This window comes from Myotis daubentonii, chromosome 17 (assembly GCF_963259705.1).
Source record: "Myotis daubentonii chromosome 17, mMyoDau2.1, whole genome shotgun sequence".
NCBI classification, from domain to species: Eukaryota; Metazoa; Chordata; class Mammalia; order Chiroptera; family Vespertilionidae; genus Myotis; species Myotis daubentonii.
In genome coordinates this window covers 19670792-19694217 of record NC_081856.1, presented here as the reverse complement: position 1 = coordinate 19694217, position 23426 = coordinate 19670792, and the positions used below count along the sequence as shown (strand labels likewise).

At 38.4% G+C, this 23426-nt stretch overlaps 1 protein-coding gene across 1 annotated transcript in view; it reads left to right on the top strand.

The window, feature by feature from the left end:
- Positions 1-23094, top strand: part of DNAJC5B (DnaJ heat shock protein family (Hsp40) member C5 beta) — a 32131-nt gene extending 9037 nt beyond the window's left edge. The window contains exons 2-4 of the mRNA XM_059672672.1: positions 12215-12428; positions 15954-16125; positions 21824-23094. Of these exons, the coding sequence (XP_059528655.1) occupies positions 12215-12428; positions 15954-16125; positions 21824-21918 (481 nt within the window). The 3' untranslated portion in view covers positions 21919-23094. The remainder of the gene's footprint in view (positions 1-12214; positions 12429-15953; positions 16126-21823) is intronic.
- Positions 23095-23426: the final 332 nt, after the last annotated feature.

The following is a 23426-nucleotide window of genomic DNA, read 5'->3' as shown; positions in this document are numbered from 1 at the left end:
TGAGAAGTAGTGGATAAGGAAGGGAAAACTGTAGAAAATACAGCCAGTTATACAATTTGGAGAATGTGGATCTTGAGTATTCAAAATCTCATGTTTAACTTTAATGTTAGTTTTTTATTTACACTGATATGTACATTGTTGAAGTTAGATAAAAACAAGATTAGGATGCTTAAAAGGGAGGCTGACTGCTTTCCCTTGGTGCAAGAAACTAACAAAATGCTGGCCTACTTTCTGAATGAGATCTAACTCTTCCTTAGCATATCAGAGACCGCAAAATCAGAGTGAACTAGTTTTATACATCAGCACCTGGATCTCTGTGCCTCATGGATGAGCTTAATTTCTATCCTGGTATAGAGCAGCAGTAATTAAATTGATTCTTCTATTCTATTTCATTAAATTTCACATGGAACTTTCTGGAATTCATCTTCCATCTCTAAAGAGGTGAGTTGCCTCAGAGTAGACGAAAGTGAGTCAAAAGTTATTTTCACAAGGAGCAGGAAGGAGTGTCATTTCCATAGTGATTTGTGGCAACCCCAAGCAGTGGTGCTTTTACCCATCTTTATTAGCAATTACAGGTCATAACAGAGGCTGATGATGAATAAAGTGTGAATGTCAGGGGAATACACAGCTAATAGAAGAATGGTAAATATTTACAAGGCAAGATGATGATTCAAGCTCACAAGATAAATTGAAATTAATCTCTATCAAGCACTAATTTGTTTCCTGAATTCTAAAACCTTCCACTAAGAACAAAAGAATATGAGGCTAAGTCAGAGTTATCTTCCAGCTCTTGTATACCCTCCCTTCTCCTATGACAATTTTCCCACTTGATCTTATTTTTTCATGCAACTTCAACTTCATTGTTCCTGGGCACAAGAATCATAATGATCAATGACTTTTTTTTCACTCATTTACTCAATACCTATTTAATATTGGATAATTATTCATATTATACCTATTCATATCTATAGTTTGTACCATTTAAAGAGCTTATCTTATAGAAAGTTAGATTTAGTAAGGTTTAAAAGATACATACTGAAAGACAAGCCAAATAAAAGGAGTCAGTTGTGGATGCAGTACATTAACTTGAGCATAGGATTCATATTAATCATTTAAATGAAAGTTAATGCTTTATTCCACCATTCATTCCTGTCCCAGGCACTATGCTAGGTTCTGGGATTACAATTATAGGTAAACCATGGTTACTGATCTCATGTAACTTGAAGTTTAGTGGAGGAAACAGAAATTAATCAAACGATGACAAAAATGAGTGCCTAATTATGGATGAGATACAGTGCCCTGGAGGAAAAGGCATGGCGCCACAAGAGTATATAAGAAAGACAGCTGATCTGGACTAGGGATTAGAGAAGTCTTCCCCAAGAAAGTGAACACAGTTTTAATTTTAGTACAGTTTACACCAATTTTTATCAAAGGAGATAAAATAGAAGCCAGAAGGACAAATCACATTCCAACATGCTAGTGTATGCAATGCTTACTATGTGCCAGGCACTATGCTTGGTGATTTGTAGTCATTATTACATTTGATTCTCATATTTCTGTATTATAGGTACTTCTATTGTCTTCATTTTACACTTGAAGAAACAGGTTTAGAAATGTAGGTTAAGTAGCTGTCACACGCAGCAAGTCTGGCACTTGGGTTGCTTCACTCCAGAGCCCACTGCTCTTAACCATAACATTTCTGAGTTTAAAACAACGGCCATGAATCCAAAGGATTCAAAGGCCAGAACCTGAGTGATGGGCCATATTGGAGGAGGATGCAAAGGTCAATGTCTGAGAAGGAAGCCTGGAGATGAAATTCAGGGTTCTTAGTCCCAGACTGGGATTTAAATACAGAAGTAGAGAAAGGATCCAGAATGAGCATCGAGCTTTAAGTTCCAGACAGTGTGAGGCAGTGGGTTCACTCTCAGCACACCTAGGGAATGACTGCACACACCCGGTAATGTGACATCTTTCCTTGCATTGGGATAGACGTGGATTCTGGTATCTACTAGCAAAGTTCATATTATATATCTAATGGTTAAAATAGTTAGATCCACAAGGGAGTCCTTATAGGCCCTAAGGTAATGTAACGCACCTCTCGTGGCAATACTAACTACTAAGCCGAACTGCTTCTTAAGTCATCTTTTGATTTAAAAAAATCATGGCTTCACTCAGCAGATGTTACTTGCCATATACCATACACCTTTAGCTATGCCTGATGGACTAGGTGCTTAATAACTAGTTGGTGAATAAATGCATGTATGAAGGCATAAATGAATAAATGCGAGAAAAAGCAATGCTTCCTGGGTGCTTTAGAGATGGGGGTCAAATCAAATAATCTAATACACTCATAAGGAGATTATGTGAACATAAATTTGAAAGCAAGAATATAAAGATACAATACTGTTTGACCTCAATGAAAATTGTTACACCTATTGCATACCAACATGTTTCTTAAGCCTACTTTATGTCTATCAGTAATCTTAAAACAAAAGCATCTATAATAATAAAAGCATAACATGCTAATTAGACCAGATGTCCTTCCGGACATCCTTCCATCCTTCCAGATGAAGCTAGGGCTGTGAGGGAAGCCCGGGTCTTGGGTGCCTACCAGCAGCCAGAGGGAAGCCCGAGTCCTGGTGACAGAGGGAAGCCTGTGCCGGCAGCCAGGGGAAGGAAGGCCTACTCTTGCATGAATTTTGCCCATTGGGCCTCTAGTAAATAATAAGAGTACACTTTCAAAGGAATATGTTTCTATAAATTTTAATACATTTTAGTGAAATTGATATAGATATTAAAACTATTGATAGGTAGTGATGTCAGTGAAAATGATGGCATAAGGAACTCCATATTTCTGATCCTCCACAAAAGCTACAAATATCTGAAAAAAGCTGTCACAATAAACCTTTTCAAATCTGGGGAAACTAACCAACTATAAGAGATTGTTGAAAGAAATTGAAGAAGACACAAACAGAAAGATATTACATGCTCATGGACTGAAATAATTAATATTGTTAAAATGTCCATATTGCCCAAAGCAATCTACAGATTCAATGCAATCTCTATCGAATTCCAAAAGCACTTTTCACAGAAATAGAACAAAGAATCCTAAAACAGGTATGGAACCACAAAAGACCCCAACTAACCACAGCAATATTGAGAAAGAAGAACAAAGCTGGAGGCAACATGATCCTTGACTTCATACCTTATTATGAAGCTACAGTAATCAAAACAGTATGGTATTAGCAGAAAAACAGACATACAGATCAATGAAGAGAGCCCAGAAGTAAATCTGCTTGTATAGTTCAATTAATTTATGACAAAGGAGCCAGGAATGTACAATGGGAAAAGGACAGTTTCTTTAATAAACTGAACAGCCACATGCAAAAGAATGAACTGGACCACTATCTTACATCATACACAAAAATTACTTCAAAATGGATTAAAGACTTGAATGTAAGAGCTGAAACCATAAAATTACAAGACGGAAACATAAGTGGTAGGCTCATTGACATCAGTCTTGGTGATGATTTTTTGGATTTGACACTAAAAGAAAGACAACTAAAGCAAATATAAGCAAGTGGGATTATATCAAACTACAATGTTTCTGCAAAGCAAACAAAACCATCAAATAAATGAAAAGGCAACCTACTGAATGGGAGAAAATATTTTCAAGCTATATATCTGGTAACAATTTAATATCATTCATATATATATATATATATATATATATATATATATATATATATAATGCATACAACTCAATAGCAAAATAAACAAAAACCCATCTGATTAAAAAATGGGTGAAGGATCTGAATAAACATGGTTTTCCAAAGAAGACATACACCTGGTACATGAGGTGCTCAATATCACTAATCATCAGGTAAATAATAATACCAAGTGGTATTTTAACTTTTCAAAAGTTTAAGTACTTTTAACTCTGATATTAAAAACATACTCAAGCATAATGCCTCATAAAGTCAAGTAAAAATCTGGGATTATTTGCCAGGGAATCATTGAAGTACAGTGGAGTCACTGTCTTGACCACCACTAGAGGTCAGCACTTGACTCTCAATGTGTTTCTACATGATGGAAAAGACCAATTCTCTGAAACAGATCACCATTTATGGTTCCTATTGTTATCTCATGCAATCTGTCTTGAATCACGAATGTGACTGTGGATCCCAGACAACACCCAATTTCCGGGGTGAGATGCTCAGATATTCCATCTGTAAATTTGAAGAAATCATAGGACTGTGTAATGTGCCTTCAGGGGGCCCTTTGCTTTTGGTATGATTCAATTACTTGAGTTGTACATTATGGTATCAGGTGTTCAGAAATCATTTGCAGCAGAGGTAGTACTGGCATCATTATTTGCTATTTAAATTCTATTCTGTCCCTTGACTCTACACTAATCCTGGACCAGTGGATCCTGCTTCCTTGAGTCCCATTAACACTCTCCTTTCAGCTCTCAGTAGCATATTGCATTTTTTGTTGTTGTTAGAGCTTTTTGTAGGGAGTGAAACTGTACTGGGTACAAATACATGAAATGTTTGTAGGGGGTTTGAAAGACGTGAGGGCTGATCAAGGGAAAAGATATGACCAAGAAAGCCAGTAACACACAACATGCTTTATTGGGCGGTGTTTCCACAGGATCACAGGAGAGGGGAAGCCCCTCACAGAATGAGACCTTTCAGAGACTAACAGCATGGGGCCACCCTCAGAATGGGAAACGGGCAAAGGCACACCCAACAGAGGGAGAAGGTGGGAAGGAGGCTCACTATCTAGGTGATGTCACTCAGAAGCTTAGTGAGAAGTCTTGGAGTCAGAGAGCTCCAAAGGGCCATGGCAGCTTGAGTCTTATAACCACATGGCTTTATCTTATCAATGGCCAGCAGCTGTAGGGTGAGGTCTTGCAATATATAAAGCAGGCAGGCTCTAAAAAGCTAACAATCTTCTTGTTTGGGTTACTTTTAAAATACTTGAATGTATAAAAATTTGAGTTTGGCACCAGTAGGCTTTTGAGCTAATGGGTCTTAGCCTGCAATAAAGAAGTAAACAAAGGCCCTGGCTAGTGTGGCTCAGTTGGTCAGAGCATTGTCCCATGCACTGAAGGATGCAGGATTAATTCCTGGTCAGTGCACATATCTAGGTTGTGGGCTCGATCCCCAGGTGGGGCCCCTATGGGCTACAACCAATCAATGTATCTCTCTCAATTGATGTTTTTCTCGCTATCTCTCTCTCTCTTCCTCCCTCTCTAAAATCAATTTTTAAAAAAAGAAATAAATGAACAACATAGGAGTCAACATAGAGGTGCTTTGGCTCATTTATATAACAGTGGTTTAAAGCTTTTTGCGCAGTTTATATTTGAATGAAGAAAACATAAACATACAAAGTAAGCAGAAGTTTCTGAATTAGGAGTTTCTGGTTATCACTGGCTAGGTAATTTGTATCAGTTCTCCCTTCTGCTGAGAACAACTAGAAAAACTAAAAGGAAAGTAAAGGAAAGTTATATTTCTAAATATACACCTTAAAATCATTTGAGAGTAAAGAATTACTGCTGACTAGGTCATAATATGGGAGAAAAGAAGCTGAGAGGCTGAGCAAGACTCTACAAAGAGGGAAAAGTTTTGGACCCTAGCCCAACGAGAATGGGAATCTTGCAATTCTATTTAGATTCCCAAGTGCGGCACCTCAGGAGAAAGGGCAGCAAGGAAGTAAACCATCTGTGGTTGACAATGACTTTAGTGAGCCTCCCAAACTATGCCCCCTGGTATTCATGTCTTTGTGGAGTCCTTTTGAATCTGGCTGGTTCTCTGACCTGATTTAACCAATAGATGTGGCAGAAGTGATATTTTACTAGAACTTTAAAAGGCCTAGCAGCTTCTACTTTTGCAATCTGGCTTAAGCTAGCCACTGAAAAAATATGACTACCCTGAGACCTTCATGATGTGAGGCATCTCTCCTAGCCATGTGGAGAAGCAACATGGAGAAGCAAGTCCCCAGCCCACCGCCCCAGCTGAACTCTAGCTGCAGCCAGCACCACTTCCCAGCAGGTCACCAAGGCCATCTTGGAAGCAGATCCTTCGTCTCCAATTGAGTAGTCCTGGCCAAAGCCAGATACAGAAAGAAACTGTTCCCACCAAGTCCAACCCAATTACAACATTGTAGGCAAATAAATAAAATGCTTGTTGTTTTAAGCTACTAAATTTTACTGTAGCTTTATTACACATACACAGATCATGGAAACACCAGTATTGCATGGGTTGTAACCAAACTTTGAGCCACTGGTTGACCAAGAAAATCTCAATCCCTAATATTGGATTAAAATGATCCCAATTTTTGTATGTGCCTCCAGACATCTGAAAATAGGGAATAAAAATGCTGTCTGGTATAAGATAACATCTTAGTTCTCCAAATACTTCTTTAAAAAAGTTTTAAAAATACATATCTGGCACACAGAGATGATCAAATACTCAAGCCAAGACAATATGAACAAGAATAGCAGAAATGAGAAAATAGAGACAGAACTGTGGAAACCTCAGGTATTAAAATGATCAGATATAGATTTAAAAATAACTATCAGGATCAGGAAAGATAAATTACAACAATGAGAATTTTCAGAGAGAACTGAAAATTATGAAAATATTTCAGATTTTTAAAATAAACAGATAAATTTTATAACTAAAAGATACAATGACCAAAATCAAGGACTCAAAGGTACGGTTTAACAGATTAGAGAACTGACTGGAAGATAGGTCAGAAAAAATAGCCAGAAAGAATTAGAAAAGGAGAGGAAACAATGCAAGAAAGATAAAATATATAAAGGATACATTAACATGGCCTTCGATAAATGCAATTGGAGTCTGAAAGGAGAGTAGAAAGAGAATTACGGAGAACACCATTTGAAAGCATAATATATGTGAACTTCCCAGGTTTGTGAATGATATCAATCCCTAAATACCAGAAGCCCAGTAAAAGCCAAGCAGAATAAAAAAAAAAAATTATACCCAAGCACATCACATAAAAACTGCAGAAAATCAAAGAGGAAAAACCTGACTTTCCAATCCCATGGAGATAGATTTGGACTAGAGCTAGAGCAACATGGTCAGAATCAAGTCTTAGGTGACTCAGAAACTGGTAGAGTAGTAGGTAGATCTTACCTGAGTGTTAGGTGGTGTAAGGAAGAGAACTGGGAGGAACATCACAATTCTTAGAATTATTCCACTGCCTCAAAATAGATAGCTTTTAGGGGCCTTAGGAAATCACAACTATAAACTCATGTTTGGCTTAGCTGTAACTCACTGAATTCACTATGCATTTCAGTTTATAGCTGTCATTGGGTTTTGAAGTAGAAATTAAAGGCATTGTTGCTACTTCTAATATTAGTTATAGCTATACCAGTTTAACAGGCGACTAATGGGAGAGAGAGATTTAGAATTACAAGCTCTGATTTAATATTATATCACTTTTAAGTATAAAATTAGAAATTATAAGAAATACATTTAAAACAAGTGAGTAAAGGTACATTTAAATGTACTCCAAGCACTTCCTTTCAACCTTAAATTCTACACATTTCTTGCTCCATAGACAATTCCTAAGGGGGTGGGTCACTGATCAACTATTTCCTTGAGCAATTGTGTAATTTTGGCAGCTGTCTCTGCTAGCCATATTTCCAGAGGATTCCTCAGAGCCAGGAGTATCTGCCAAGAGGAGTCAAAATGCTGCTGGCAACCAAGAATTGGACTTGTTACAAATGGAGGTGTTCCAGCTCTCTGACTTTGCCAACTCCATTGTTAGAGGAATGTGATAAATGGTTGAGAGCATCTGCCCTTGTGAGCTGACAATGATCCAAGCAGCTTAAAATATGACAGGAAGCCAGGCTTCTCTGGCCAACTCTTGGGCGGTGTGTATCAGTCTACAACTGAATACCAGAAACAAAGAAATGCATGTAAAGAGCCATTTCTCCAGGAATTTCTTTGTTTCTAAGCAGAAGTTAACAGCTCTTGCATTTGACTGGTCTGGACATGATCTCTGGAACTAGTAGGGAAAATGCTGCAATTGTATTCCAGGGCACAGAGTGAGAATTCCAGGAATATTGAGCCATTAAAATTAATGTATTTAGAGAATCCACATGAGGCTTTTTGATGATGAATGTTGTATCATGGAAGTTGGAGGACTTTTTTTCTTCCTTTTCCCCCTTCTAATTTGTCATGAGCCATTTAAGGGAACAAACTCTAAACTTTCAGCTATTAAAAAACAAAACACAGAATCACCTATAATCCCAATGTACATCTATAAACCCAGTTAATTGTGCTTATAGATATAACCTTCCATTTTTCTTTCTTTTCTAAGAAAGCCAGAGTTAATGAAAAGATCCCAGGAGCTTATTTTTATGCTTTATTTTTCCCTATATAAAGACATATACACAACCAGAGGCCTGGTGCATGAATTCATGCATGGGTGGGGTCCCTCGGTCTGGCCGGTGATCAGGGCCAGTGATCAGGGCCATCTTGCTGGGGGGAGGGACCGCAGGAGGTTGGCTGTGGGAGTTCACTGACCACCAGGGGACAGCTCCTGTGGTGAGTGTCTGTTTCCTGGTGGTCAGTGCATGTCATAACAGCCGGTCAACCAGTCGTTCGGCTATTTGGTCACTTAGGCTACTTATATATGTAGCCAAAGTAATGATGCATATATATTTTATATATATACTAGGGGCCCGGTGCACGAAATTCGTGCACTGGGTGTGTGTGTGGGGGGAGTGTCCCTCAGCCCAGCCTGCCCCCTCTCACATACTGGGAGCCCTCAGGCGTTGACCCCCATCACCCTCCAATCGCAGGATCGGCCCCTTGCCCAGGCCTGACTCCTCTGGCCTAGGCATCCGGCTCGGGCAGCGGGGACCTTCAGCTGCAGCGGCCCCGCGATCGTGGGCTTTGCTTTAGGCCCAGGCAAGGGACCCCTAGCTCCCGGGACTGCCAGCTTCGACCGTGCCCAGCTCCCATCGCTGGCTCCACCCCTACTTCCTGCTATCACTGGCCAGGGCGGCAAAGGCACCTGATTCTCCGATCATGGCTGGGGGGCAGGGCAAAGGCGGCCCCAGGGCCACCTTTGCCCTGCCCCCCAGCTCTTAGCTCCCCCCTGGGTTTCCAATCACTGTCAGTGGCAGGGGGCTTCTTCCTGCTTTCCCTTTCGCCTCCTTGCATTGTGCCTACGTATGCAAATTAACCGCCATCTTGTTGGCAGTTAACTGCCAATCTTAGTTGGCAGTTAATTTGCATATGGCCCTGATTAGCCAATGAAAAGGGTAGCTCGTACGCCAATTACCATTTTTCTCTTTTATTAGTGTTGATATGGATATGGATAGATATGGATATAGATATAGATATAGATATAGATATAGATATAGATATAGATATAGATATATAGATAGATATAGATTATCTGTGTTTGTGTATAGATGCATGTGTTTATGTGTGTGTGGGGGTGCATGTCAAAGTCACTAAAGATTTCTATATAACTAAACCCAGTTATCAATTCTTAATCCTCATCATACCTAATCTGTCAATAGTATTTGACACTGCTGACCTTCTTCAAATCCTTTGCTCACCTGGACCCCAAGATCCCATATTCTCTGTATTTTTTCCTTCTATAAGTTAGTCTTTCTTTTTGTCATCTCCTTTGTTGGTTCCTCCTTCCTATAGTTCAGTCTTTGGACTTCTGTTGGACCTACTCTCTTGGGAATCTTTTCCCGTTCCATGACTCTAAATACTATCTACCCGCTGAGAACTCCCAAACATACATGTCCCATAATTCTCATGTGACCTCCAGGCTCATAGATCTCTCTACCTCCATCTCCACTTGGAAGTCTAATAGGCATCTCAGAGGTGTCCAAAAGAGAATTCCAAATCCTAGCAAACCATTTCCTACTACAAAAAAATTTCTTGCCAACCCGTTAACAGTAACTCCAAATTTCCCATTGCTCAGGCCAAATTTTTGGTTCATCCCTGGGTCCTCTTTTTCTTTCACATTTCACATCCAATCCAGCTAGTCTTCAAAATATATCCAGAATCCAACCATTTCTCATTACATCCTCTACACTACCACACTGGTCTGAATCACTATAAACTTCTATAAGAGTCTCCCTGCTTTCACCTTTGTCCTCTCTAAGACTTGATGGTTCTTCTGAAACTAAAATCAGATCATACCACTCTCCTTCTCAAAACACTCCAATGGTTTCCCACATTAATTAGACCAAGAGCCAAAGTCCTTACAATGGCCTAATAACATTCTGTGTGCCTTACTTTCTTAAGTTTAAACATATAGAGGAGGCAGCATATTGGTGATTGAGAGCATGTGCTCAGGGTTAGATTGCCTGTGTTCAAAGCCTGGCTCTAATTGTTAGCTGTGTGACATTGGGTAAGTTACTTAACTTCTTGTTGGCTAAATTTCTTCATTTGTTAAATGAAATTATAATACCTATCTCATAGAGTTTAGTGAATAATAATGAACTAATATTTATAACATCCTTACAATAGTGCTGGCATATAGTAAATATAAAAGTTTTTAAAAATGACAAAATAGGAATTCTGTGCTATTAGCACAAGATCTCATAATAAATTCTGCACATAAAAATGTCTTCAATGGTTCCATCTATAAGAATTTCTAGATAATCCAAATATCTCTCAAAAAGATGAAAAATGTTTTGGTTTATCAAATTTACAATGAACCATCATTGTTTTATTTTATTTGTTTATCCTGAGGTCAAAGATAGACTGGATTACATACCAAGATTTGTACTTTTAAATATTTTGGTACTTTTTAAGCATCCTAACACTGAGCTACTTTATTATTCCCTTACTTCCTAACCCAACAATACTTTCATTCATAAAATAGGTGTGACCCCTCCCCTACTTATTGTATAGCTTGCTTTATAAGATATACTTTACTTTTCTGCCCTTATTATTGCATTAAAATAAAAACAATTTACTCTAAAAGTGATAAAATAAACAAAACCATATGGTGTATTCCTACATATACCTATGATAGGCACAGTAGGGAGAATAAGTCATGTGGACTTTCCAGTAGAGAGTCATAAAATTAATTGACTTTGTATTGGAAAAACTACTATAGACTCAATTCTATACATGGCTTTAATCAATATTTAAAGCTCTCTGGAGAGGGCTACCAGCCAGAGCCTATTACAAAGCTCACTTCTTACATCTATTTTACAGTTTTATTTGTACTTGAGTATAACTGAAGATAAAAAAACATTTCCAATGAGCCCCCCCCCCCCGTCACCCCCCCCCCCCCCCACACACACACACTAGGCAACACAATGCATACTCACACCCTTTACAAACTGCTTTATGGTCCACAGAGACAGGGCCTTTTACTCACAAGTAAATTTCTATGGATTATTTGAAGTGGAAAGACCTATTTGAAAAGAGGTAAAATATACATTTGAATACAAGGGAAGCCACAGTATTTATTCAGAAAAACAAAAGGGATTTGTGGAAGATTTGTTGAAGGGGTTATAATGTATCTATTTAAGGAAATATAAATTAGAAAAATGTTTGATAGGTGAATTTAACTTTTAGAATATGTGGTGTGTAGATTTGTTAATTCTGGAAAATTCTTCCAGTTGTAAATGAAATTTTTGGTGTAAACTGGTCCTGTTGCTCTTAAAGTTCCATGCATTTGCATGTTGAGGTGGGGTACTGATCAGCTTCTAGGTAATAATAAACTTCAAATATTTGCCAACAGCAAGATGTCTCAGCCCCAACAACCATGCATTTGAGAATCCCTTTGAGGATATGAGAGGAGAAACAATACTATTGTACCTGCACATTAGAAACAAGAGACATTTAATTAGCACCTGCTCAGTTAAATCAACATTATCATTTCACAGTATTTATTTTTTTAATCCTCACCCAAGGATATTTTTCCCATTGATTTTTAGAGAGAGTGGGAGGGAGAGGGAGAGATAGAGAGAAACATTGATGTGAGAGAGACACCGATGTGAGAGAGAGACATATCAGAATAGAACCTGGGACCCTCCAGTCCACAAGCCGACCGACGCTCTATCCACTGAACCACACCAGCTGGGGCTCATTTCATAGTATTAGATCTATAAAGGATGTACAAATGAATAGTGCCCTTCTAAAATGCCATTGTAATTCTTGTCAAATGACATTTCCCTTACTTTTTTTAAAAGAAAGTTGGCCCTGAAACACCATCCAGACAAGAACCCAGATGACCCAGCTGCTGCTGACAAGTTTAAGGAAATCAACAATGCCCACACCATACTGACTGACATGTCCAAGAGAATCATCTATGACAAGTACGGCTCGCTGGGACTCTATGTGGCCGAGCAATTTGGAGATGAGAATGTTAATACCTACTTTATGCTGTCAAGTTGGTGGGCAAAGGTGAATCCTATTTTTTTTTTCCTTCAGAACCAATTTCCTGTTAGATCATGATATTATTCACGCTTTTAGACTCGATTTCAAAGAAAGCCTAACCTTATATATTATTAAACTCTTGTAAATAAAAGGAGATATAGCTTTGATGGAAAATTGTTATTTGAGGATTGTTTTTGCTTTAGTTCATCAAATGATTGTAATATACAGCACGACTTAAAATACTTCCAGACATTAATTATATTTGCATTTGAAGCTTCAGGTTAATTCTGACTGCCTTCTCCTCCTCCATAGTGACTAATTAAGAACTAACTCATTGCTCAAAACGGAAAATAATTTATTAGTGTGACAACTGTCCAATAAATTATTATTAAGAAATTTAGCCATGTACTTTACTATTTATAGCACAGAATACATCAGCAAACACAATACTTGGGGGAGTATGTGGTAATGATGTCATGGGCTCACGTGGAGCCTGTGGTGAGGTAGTAAAGGAAATTTGGGGGGAAGGGGGAAATTAAGTAGTGGAGGAGAGGGAGTTGGAGAGACAGAAGGAAGGAGAGAAAAGATATCTGGTCAAGAAAGGCAACATTTTAAAGGACTTAGTGCAATCAGAACTGATTTTTGACAGTAATTTTGTGCAGTTTCCTAGGAATCCCTACTATATGTATGTTTGGTGATGGTTTTATATTTGTTTATGAGTTTTAATATCTTCTGATAAAAATGTATTTGCATATGAACATATATATAGACCACCAGCATATTACTGGAAAATTCACATACATGTGAGCAGTTCACACATTTTGTGAAATCATATGAACTTACATTCATGAGTTGTAATTAATAATTTATAAAGCTGCCAATTTCCAAAAAGGCATGTTCTGTGGTATTCTGATTGCTACTTTCTCCCACTAAAATAAATATTGCTAAATTGAAGAGTTTTATATATGCAGGAAGAGAATGTTTTTGTACATAAGCATGGAGAGAGTCTGCAACTTCAAGCCTCATTTGCCTCCTGCAGTCCCATACTTCCTTTTCTTGGGGATAACTAGGATTCCCACTAAAACCCTTTCTCTATTGTTGAAGACTTGGGAGGGAGGCAATTGCCAAACAGATCTGGAACTTGGAATGAGAGTGTACTTACTGACAATGTCATTTCTGATGATAGATTAAACATTCATTAACAATATGGGCTTTTTGTGGGCTTGCCTGAGGACCTAACCTCCAGGCATGACACTTCTCCCATAGGAAGGCCCATCTGTAGTTCTAGATTATTTGCACACTAGCATCTGATTGCATATGGGAGCCCACCTGCATAAAAATGAGAATAGGTTTCTTTGCTCAGGAAGTTGACAAAATTGATCAAAATTCATAGACAAGCAGATGTCCAGTAGTATAAGCGGTATATAAAGTAATTCCTGATGTGGCTTTTTAAAAATAGGGCTACAAAAAAAATAAATAAATAAAATAAATAAAAATAGGGCTACAAAAAATTCTACCTTCCCCTTCGGCTTATGCCAAAGCCTAATTGCACAGTGACCATGAGAGTGGCCTGGCACACAGTTGCCATGTATTAAGTATGCACTGTATGAATAAATCTGTACTACTGAAATATTCATCTTAAAAACATTGGACGCCTACTTGCACCTAGTACTGTGCTACGCACTGGAAGGGATAAGACAAGACAAACAATCTAGTTTGAAACAGTTAAAGAACAAAACAGTATATGAATTAAAGAAAATTTTCAGAGAAGAGGAAAATCTGGCAATTGCACAGTAAAAAATTTTAAAAGGATGAAAGGAGGAGCTTGTTGGGGCAATGACTCAAGAGAACTGCACAGGAGGGTCTTAGAGGCAGTTGTCGAGGAGGAAGGTTTTGCAGGTTTGTTTTTTCAAAATATATTTTTATTGATTTCAGAGAGGAAGGGAGAGAGAAAAAGAGATAGAAACACCAATGATAAGAGAGAATCATTGATCAGCTGCCTCCTGCTTGCCCCACACTGGAGACCAAACCCGCAACCCAGGCATTGACCTGACTGGGAATTGAGCCATGACCTCCTGATTCATAGGTAGATGTTCAACCAAGGAGCCACGCCAGCTGGGCTGCAGTTTTATTTTTAGAGTAATTTACCTAAGTCTATGAAAATGTAGAGTATTAAGAGCAAAAAGAGCCGAAACCGGTTTGGCTCAGTGGATAGAGCGTCGGCCTGCGGACTGAAAGGTCCCGAGTTCGATTCCGGTCAAGGGCATGTACCTGGGTTGCGGGCACGTCCCCAGTGGGGGATGTGCAGGAGGCAGCTGATCGATGTTCCTCTCTCATCGATGTTTCTGGCTCTCTATCTCTCTCCTTTCCTCTCTGTGGAAAATCAATAAAATATTAAAAAAAAAAAAAAGAGCAAAAAGATGGTAGGTGTGAGGGTGTAACTAAAGCTTCCTCACTCCAAGCCATCCCACAACGGGGGCCAGAGTCAGATAGATGGAGTGCTGGGCTGGGAAGCCAGGATGGGGCAGGTGAGGTTCCTCAACCTAAGTCTTACGTCACCTTAAGTCACTGAAGAATTGCAGACACACACAGTGATCTTTATCCCCTTCGTTCCTTTTATTAGATAAAAATGTGCATTCTGATTCAAAGATGTATAAACCACTTAAGCACCACTGTGGTGGAAGTTTGTATGGAGTATAAAGGGGGGGTGGTCAGAAAACATGTCAGGGAGAGGATCTTTGAGATGATTCTGAAACACGGAGTGGGTAATTGTTACATGGCTAGGTGGGTACATCTAGGCAGACAATTCCACAGGGAGAGCAAAGCTATGGCAGGATCAGGGCAGGCTGGTGCAGGAGAAGGGTTGGCAAAGGCCAGATGACCATAATAAGTAGCTCCAGCCTTATCTGAGAGGCAGCAGAAGTAGCTGCATGGGTTCAAGAGAATATATGTATTTCAGGAAGCTCCAGCAGCAACCCATAGGGTGGATTAGGAGGAGGTAGGGAAGCCAGTTACGATGTTACTGAAACATCCAAAACAGAGGTAACAGGACCTGTTCCAAAGCCCTGCCAGCCAGGATAGAGACAGGGAGAGGGTAAGATATACTGAGGAGAGAAAGTCTGCAGAGACCAAGAGGAATGTGGGTGGGGGAGGGGAAGCTATCAATAGCTCCTCTGGTGAGAATGATTCTGTCCCCTTGGTTAGATCATGAGACCTGTAGATTTTTTGCTTGTCGGTTGGTTGGGTTTGTTTGGTTTGATTTACTCTTAATAATGATCACCATAACTTAAGAATAACGAAGAAAATGTCATGCATCATTACTTTGGCTACAAGACATTTCCTCTGGGTTTTAACTTACTAGGTAAAATTCTATGTGGAATGTGTTTCCAAGGAAACAAAAAAAAAATTGCATGCAATAAGGATGAGAGTGCAGGGTGAACTGCAATGTCTTCAGGTCTCTGGAGGTACATGAATGAGTACACACTTGATTTCTGGAGTTCTCACATACCCTACTACCCCTCACCCCTGTTTTGCTTTTCCTGTTTCTCCTAGACCCTGTTTGTCATTATTGGCCTCTTGACTGGCTGCTATTTTTGCTGCTGTCTATGCTGTTGTTGCAACTGCTGCTGTGGACACTGCCGGCCCAAATCATCGGAGCCAGAAGAGGACTTCTATGTGTCCCCAGAGGATCTTGAGGAGCAGATCAAGACTGACATGGAAAAAGGTAGAGTAAGATGAGAGCAGAGGTAGTGGGTGTCCCTTCATAGGCCTGGCCACGCACCAGGTCCCATGGTGATGGTTATCACAAAAGTGAGAGAAATTCATCAACCAAGTTGGGAGAACCCCATAGACCAGTGGTTCTCAACCTGGGGGTCGAACGACCCTTTCACAGGGGTCGTCTAAGACCATCGGAAAACACATATATAATTACATATTGTTTTTGTGATTAATCACTATGCTTTAATTATGTTCAATTTGTAACAATGAAATTGGGGGTCACCACAACATGAGGAACTGTATTAAAGGGTCGCGGCGTTAGGAAGGTTGAGAACCACTGCCATAGACTGTCAGCTTTGGTACTTCTTTTGCAGAGGATGAAAGAATAGTTACTTTTAGCAGCAACAGAGAAAAACAGAGCCTGACACCATTAGAAAGAAATCATGAAATATGCTGATCTAGTACAATATGCAAAGCTATTGTATAATTCATGGTCTCATTACAAGAGTGTGAGCTCTGGGTTCAGGGAGGATTGGGAGTGCCCAGGGGTAGGAGAACCAAGGTAGAAATTTCTCCCAGAAGAAGCATTTCAGCCTGTTTCTTTAGGATCTTTATTCAAATAGAAGGGAATGGACATCAAGAAAAGTCAGCAACCTGTCACTTTTCTTCTTTTTGATTATTTTATAATGAGTTTTGGGTAGATTTGGGGGAGCATAGTCTTTTTCCCCTGGAAATGTAGCTTCCTTCCAAACCTACACTTTAGAGCTTGCCCTAAACCAGCATCAAGAATATTGTCCTATGTAAACAGGGCTATTTCCTTTGTTAAACCACCCCCACATGTCTATATATGTATATATCCACATCTATGTATGTACATATCCATGAAATATTACTTGATTCTTCAAATTCACTTTGCCCAGAAATGATAACGAAAAAAATGTAGCAAACGATAAAATCTCACAGAATTTACACCACCAGAAATATTTCACATTCTCTGAAAAATGATTTTGTTTAAACAAGCTGGAGTCAAACCTGCCATTGTCCTTTATCTTGTAGCCATAATTTTACTGTCATTTTCTCCTGTAGAATGCATCATTATTCTGAATTATGGACTATCACTAAATCACAAAGAACCCTGGACAGCCAAATAAGAGAATTATTTGGTAATTCAGACAGTGACCCAGTGTTGTCATAACTATTGAAATTGTGAATGGTGCACTTTGAACTGCACCATACTCTAATTCTTTGCATCACAATGAAACAAATTCCATGACATCAAGCAGCAGACTGCTTAAAGGCTTGCATGCATCTTTTATTCCCAATCAAATGTGATGCTAAGTAGTATCCAGTTACTATCCACCCTGACCCCAGCTTCAAGGAAGGAGTCTTTAATCATGTGAATCATGCTTAGTCTTACACCATTTTAGGATTGGGGGGGAGGGGGGCAGTCAGAGAGGATGGAAGGGATTTCCCTGTAACCTGTGACCCCTTCTTATGGGGACCGCTGGGTGACCAGTCCAGCAAATGGGGGTTGCTATTACAATTTTTTATTACTGTCCCTGGAGTCAAAGTATGGGCCCAAGGTGAAATGTGATCATAAGTTTCTTTTGCCTTATTTGGGATAGAAAAGAACAAGTCTTTTAATGGAGGCATAAATATCAAAAAGCACAAGCAAGCAGTATTACTCATACATGGGTTAAGAAGAGATACATATATGCAAACTCCTCTTCAGAAAAGGGCCAGTGAATGGCCTTGGCATAACTTGTTTAAGAATGATGAGCCCAGTGTATTATTCCAACTGCTCTTTGAGGCAGGTAAAATGTTGAAAGATCATGTCAGAGGTCTGTGGCCCCATTATTCATAGGATCTCCCATAATACCCATCAATCCTATCCAGTACTCACTCACTGACAGAGGATAGGAAGGAGAGCACTGTCATTATCATCCACTGTAAAGAGCAACTTTAACTTGTCGTTTATACTGTGGAACCCAAAACTAGGTGAATTTGAACTTAGGTATCACAAATCCAGTGTCCACACGTCTTTGAAAAGCCTCAACGTTATTCCTCTTTTAATTTTTAAAATTCTGACTGGGGCTGGGGATGGAATCTGCAACCCAAGTACATGCCCTTGACCAGGAATTTAACCTATGAATCTTTGGTGGTGCGTGGGCTGGTGCTCTAACTACTGAACACACCAGCCAAGGCAAAGTTTTTCCTCTTTTAAATTAGATCAAAGTTCCAAAGGTCATTTCAGCAGACCTTCTTTGCAGATTTCTTTTCTGGAACAGAAATTCATCCTTGGTGCCAAATTCCACCCAGGTTTCCTTCCTGCAGGGTGACTGGTGATAAATCTATGTGTCTCTCACTGTTCTCAGTTCTGATGCCCCCCAGAGCTACCAATTCCATTGCAGAGGTCAGATTCTAGACTAAGTAAATTATTACCTCATTTTACTGTATTACTAAGTATCACATGATCTCACTTATAAGTGGAATATAATGAACAAAATAAACTGACGAATAAAATAGACCACCCTCCCAAAGAAGATTTAGCCAAGAGGAAAAAGCTTTATTCCATTTCTAAATACTTAAAAGCTCCAATGCAGAATTAATCCAGGTTTTGTAGGGCTTTAAACTTATACAATTTGGGGACAGTCCTCTTTATGAAAAAGAACACAAAATTACAAATGCAAAATTAAATTCAGAAAGTAAATATTTATTTAGAATGAGAAGAAGAAATCACAACAAACTGCAAAGCTTAAAAACTGACAGATAGCCCTGACTGATTTGGCTCTGGATAGAGCGTCAGCCTGAGGACTGAAAGGTTCCAGGTTCGATTCCGGTCAAGGGCATGTACCTTGGTTGTGGGCACATCCCCAGTAGGAGGTGTGCAGGAGGCAGCTGATCAATGTTTCTCTCTCATCGATGTTTCTAACTATCTCTCTCCCTTCCTCTCTGTAAAAACTCAATAAAATATATTTTAAAAAACTGACAGATAACATAAATATCACAAAATCTAGAAAAACAGCAATAGTTTAATTAAATGCCTGGCACATCTCTATAATACTTTTACCCTATGCTTTCTGGGTGCATATTCTTTGCTTGCCTCTTCATTGAACAATACTTCCATAATGTCATTTTCTGTAAGAATAGAAAAATAATTCTTTCTTCTAGCATGTTTGATCAATTTGTTTTTATGACTGTAGGTGAGAAAAGTTACAGTTTTGCAACTCATTATTGCTAATGTCTAAATTTTTAGGGATTGTTGTCAAATCTGCGAAAATTAGTTGATTTCATACATAATATAAAATTTGGAAAAAATTTTCCACACACCATTTTCTGACTGCACATTTCAAACCTTGTTTCCCCTCCATCACCCAATACTGCCAGGATAAGAGCCCACCGACACATTCATATTGTGTGACACCACCTCTGGTGTGAATCTTCGTGCCCCCTCAACAAGTGGGTTGGCATACTGAGTTACAAGCTTATCCCTAAAGCCATCCCTATGCCAATATGGCCACCAATAATTATACACAGAGTTTCTGCAAACCACAAAATCATATCTCACTAAACCCAAAGGAAACCTCTCCCCAACTATATCTCCCCTTAACTGAATCTCCAAAATGTCCATAGCCCCTCTGTTGCCACTCATCAAGAAGAAAAGCATAATGGAGGAAAAGTAAAGTGGAAAGAGACAGTGTTTTGTTATGATTAAAACATTTTACTTTTGCAAATCTACAAAAAATGTGAACATATTTCTAGGGTCCCTGAAGCTTAACTTTCATTAACTGCAGTAAATCCACCACCACTGCTCCTCAGTCTAACATTTCATTATGAGAATTTATGCCTTATTTGAAGTGAAGTGCATTAGTTAGTTTCAGACTTTTATTCCACTAATTCAAAGACTTAATGTAGTTTACTGGTAAAATTAGCTCAATTTAAGGCTTGTGAGGATGTAAATGAAGATTCCATGTGAAGAATACTGTCTGGACTCTGATCCTATTAATGGATTATGGTCTCTTCCACTCTGCAAAAGAAGACCCACTTAAAGTTGTTTAAGAAAAGGCACTTGAAAGTAGCTACTAGTCACTTGGATATCAAGTTACTCGTGACAAATGATAAGCAGCATACATCAAGATTTGAGTCCATTAGAAGGCACATGTAAGACATTGGAGCTCTGCTTATTTTATTTTGGTGATTCTGAAATAGAATAAAATAGAGCAAACATATTCTCACTTAGAGGATTTTTTATTATCTTATGTTGGATCTAATCATAAAATCCTAAGATTTTAGAGTTGGAAGGAGTCCAAGGTGTCAACCCTCATCTCCCCACAATTTTTCTAGCAGACTGTGGCCCAAACTCATTTGAAAGCTACCAATGATGGGGAGGTTTGGGACCTTGTATGAAAAGTAAGACATACTCATAAAAATTCAACCACCACAGGCAGGTACAGAGTCAAAGAAAGGCAAGTTTATATAAACCTCCTGGCACCAGCTCCTCAAGGATCACAACTTAAAAAAAAATTTTGTGTAACTATAGGGGGTTTTGTTTGTTTTACAAAAATGTTATAGCTACATATTGGGGTGTGTTTTTTTTTTTTTTTGCTGCTGCTTTGCAGAGAAAAAATTTTGATGAAAAATTTATTAATGTTTTTAATGGATTATGCTTTTGATGTCATGTCTAAGAACTCTTAGCCTAAGCCTATGTCATGAAGATTTTTTTCATTGTTTTCTAAAAGTTTTATGTTTAACATTTAGATCTATTCCCATTTTGAGCTCACTTTTGTATAAGGTGTGAGGTTTAGGTGGAGACTTTTTTTTTTCATATAGAGGGAGTAGGAAGGAAAGTGAGGATCAGTGAAAAAGAGGAAGAATTTAGTATCTTCCTTGGTGCCTTTTTTCTGGTTTTTAAAGCATGGTGAATGCTGAACAGCAAATGTAGTAAATGTCTCAACACAACTCAAGACTAACAAATTTCCTTGCAGATTTAGAGGTATGATGATTTACAGAGCACAAAACCATTTTGAGGATTGGCTTTATGTAGGGAGCTTCCTATTAGACTCTTTATCTAAGCAAACTCTGGGTTTTGGCCTCTCTCCTGACCAGAGCCTTATGTGCTATTGTGCACTGCACAACTCTAGGGGGCATTTTTCCTATAATATATATATAGTATAGTCTATATGATATGTAGTGGGTCTATCCAGCCGTGGGCAAACTACGGCCCGCGGGCCGGATCCGGCCTGTTTGAAATGAATAAAACTAAAAAAAAAAAGACCGTACCCTTTTATGTAATGATGTTTACTTTGAATTTATATTAGTTCACACAAACACTCCATCCATGCTTTTGTTCCGGCCCTCCGGACCAGTTTAAGAACCCATTGTGGCCCTCGAGTCAAAAAGTTTGCCCACCCCTGGATCCTCATTCCCATAAGATGGTAAAAACTAAACCAAGTTCAGCAATTGCCTCAAACGGAAACCTGGGTTCAGTGCTTTGGTTTTATATTTCTATAATTGATAGAACTCATAGAAGAGTAAGGACAGTGTCTCCTCCCTTCTGAAGTCCTTTAAATGATAACCATCCTCAATATCTTACAAGTTGAATTGATTTGCCAATCATCATTTCAACAAAAATATCCACCACTTGCCCCATTAAAGAAAACAGCATGATAAGAGGATATTTATTGTTTTGCTTTGTTTATTTTTAGATTTGGACTTTCCAGTTGTTCTTCAGCCTACAAATGCAAATGAGAAAACACAGCTAATCAGAGAAGGACCTCGAAGTTATTGCACAGACTCTTAATAATGAGCCCACTGAGGGTCTGCAGTACCTCCTCTTGGTTCAACCATGCCTCCAGGTGGTCATGGGGAGAGGACAGGGGGCATGAAATGCTGTGAACTTTTCCACATTTGTATTTTATTTTTAGGTTAGGGAAAGATAACTTTCCCTACATAACTTTCTCAGTATGCAGACTTACTCTTTGAGTAGAATTCCTAACGAAACATTCCATTTCAATGAATAAAGACTTGAAGAGTTGTTTGATGCTCCTTGCATGAGGTAAAGCAGTGGTGTGGGACAGGCTTTAGGAGCCTGCCTTGTATGTGAGCCAGACCTCACTCCTTACAGACTAAAACAATATTCTGAAAAAAGGCCACTTTCATCTATTTAGCTAAATGCAATATTCATATTTTCCATAAATATCAGCAAAATATGTTTGAGAACTCAGGAGGAATTTTGCATGTGTGGAGGTTTTTCCCTGTCAATATTCAATATGGCTAGAGAAATATTTAAAGAGGCAGGAAGAAATTATTAGGTAAAAAAGACAAACCATATTATTTTAAAGTACATTTTTGAAAGATTTAAAATTTTAATTTGTTGAAAACTGACAAATAAAACCAGGAAGAAACAGGTTTTGTGTGTACTTTTAGACTGGCATAAAAACAAAAACAAAACTCCAACCAATGTTATAAATGATCTGGAAAATCATTATGACCTCAAGCCAGTCCCAAACAATGTGTTGATCATTTTTATGTAAAAATTATTTCTGCATAACTGGCCTAGGTTAGTTAAACTAAAAAAAAAACCAACAACACATGAGGTAAAGGGTAGAATTCTAAATTCTATAGCCTACATTTAAAGGCATATCACTTATCCCATTTTTGGTGGGATTAATTATATTGATGAGAAAATGTTTATCTCTGTGCATGTAAAACATTTAAACTTAGAGGTCATCTTTACATTTACTTATTTGATCCAGATATTCATTATGTACTATTTCTGAACAGTACAGCAGCAAAAGTGTTTGCTTTTCAAGGTCTTTCTTAGATCTTTCTATGACATTGCATTTTCAAGATCTTGTTGTGTTTTTATATGATATTATGAAATGTATTTTTTTTTCTGTTTCTTATTCCCCTACCGCCAATTAACAGTTAATTAAGGTTAAATATACATTATGAGAATTGGTGTGATACCTCTTACAATTCTTATGTCATTAAAACTCTGCTCTAACTCTTGAGTTACTGGAATTTTTTTTTTTAAATCAACATAATCAAGTAGAAAGGACCCTGGCTTGAAAGTAAAGAAACTTTCAAATCTCAGTTCTAATAAACTATCCCTTTGATCAAGTGAGATGAGAATAATGTAGCTAACCTCCCTATGACTCTGTTTTCATATCTGTTGTCATCTTCAGTGAGACCAGATGAAAGAGTTGAGGTTAAAGAATGCTGACAAGTCAAGTGTTTAACAAATATAAGGTGATCTTGCATAAATTTGTATATGTTGGTACTCATAGGAAAATGTGATGTGAATTT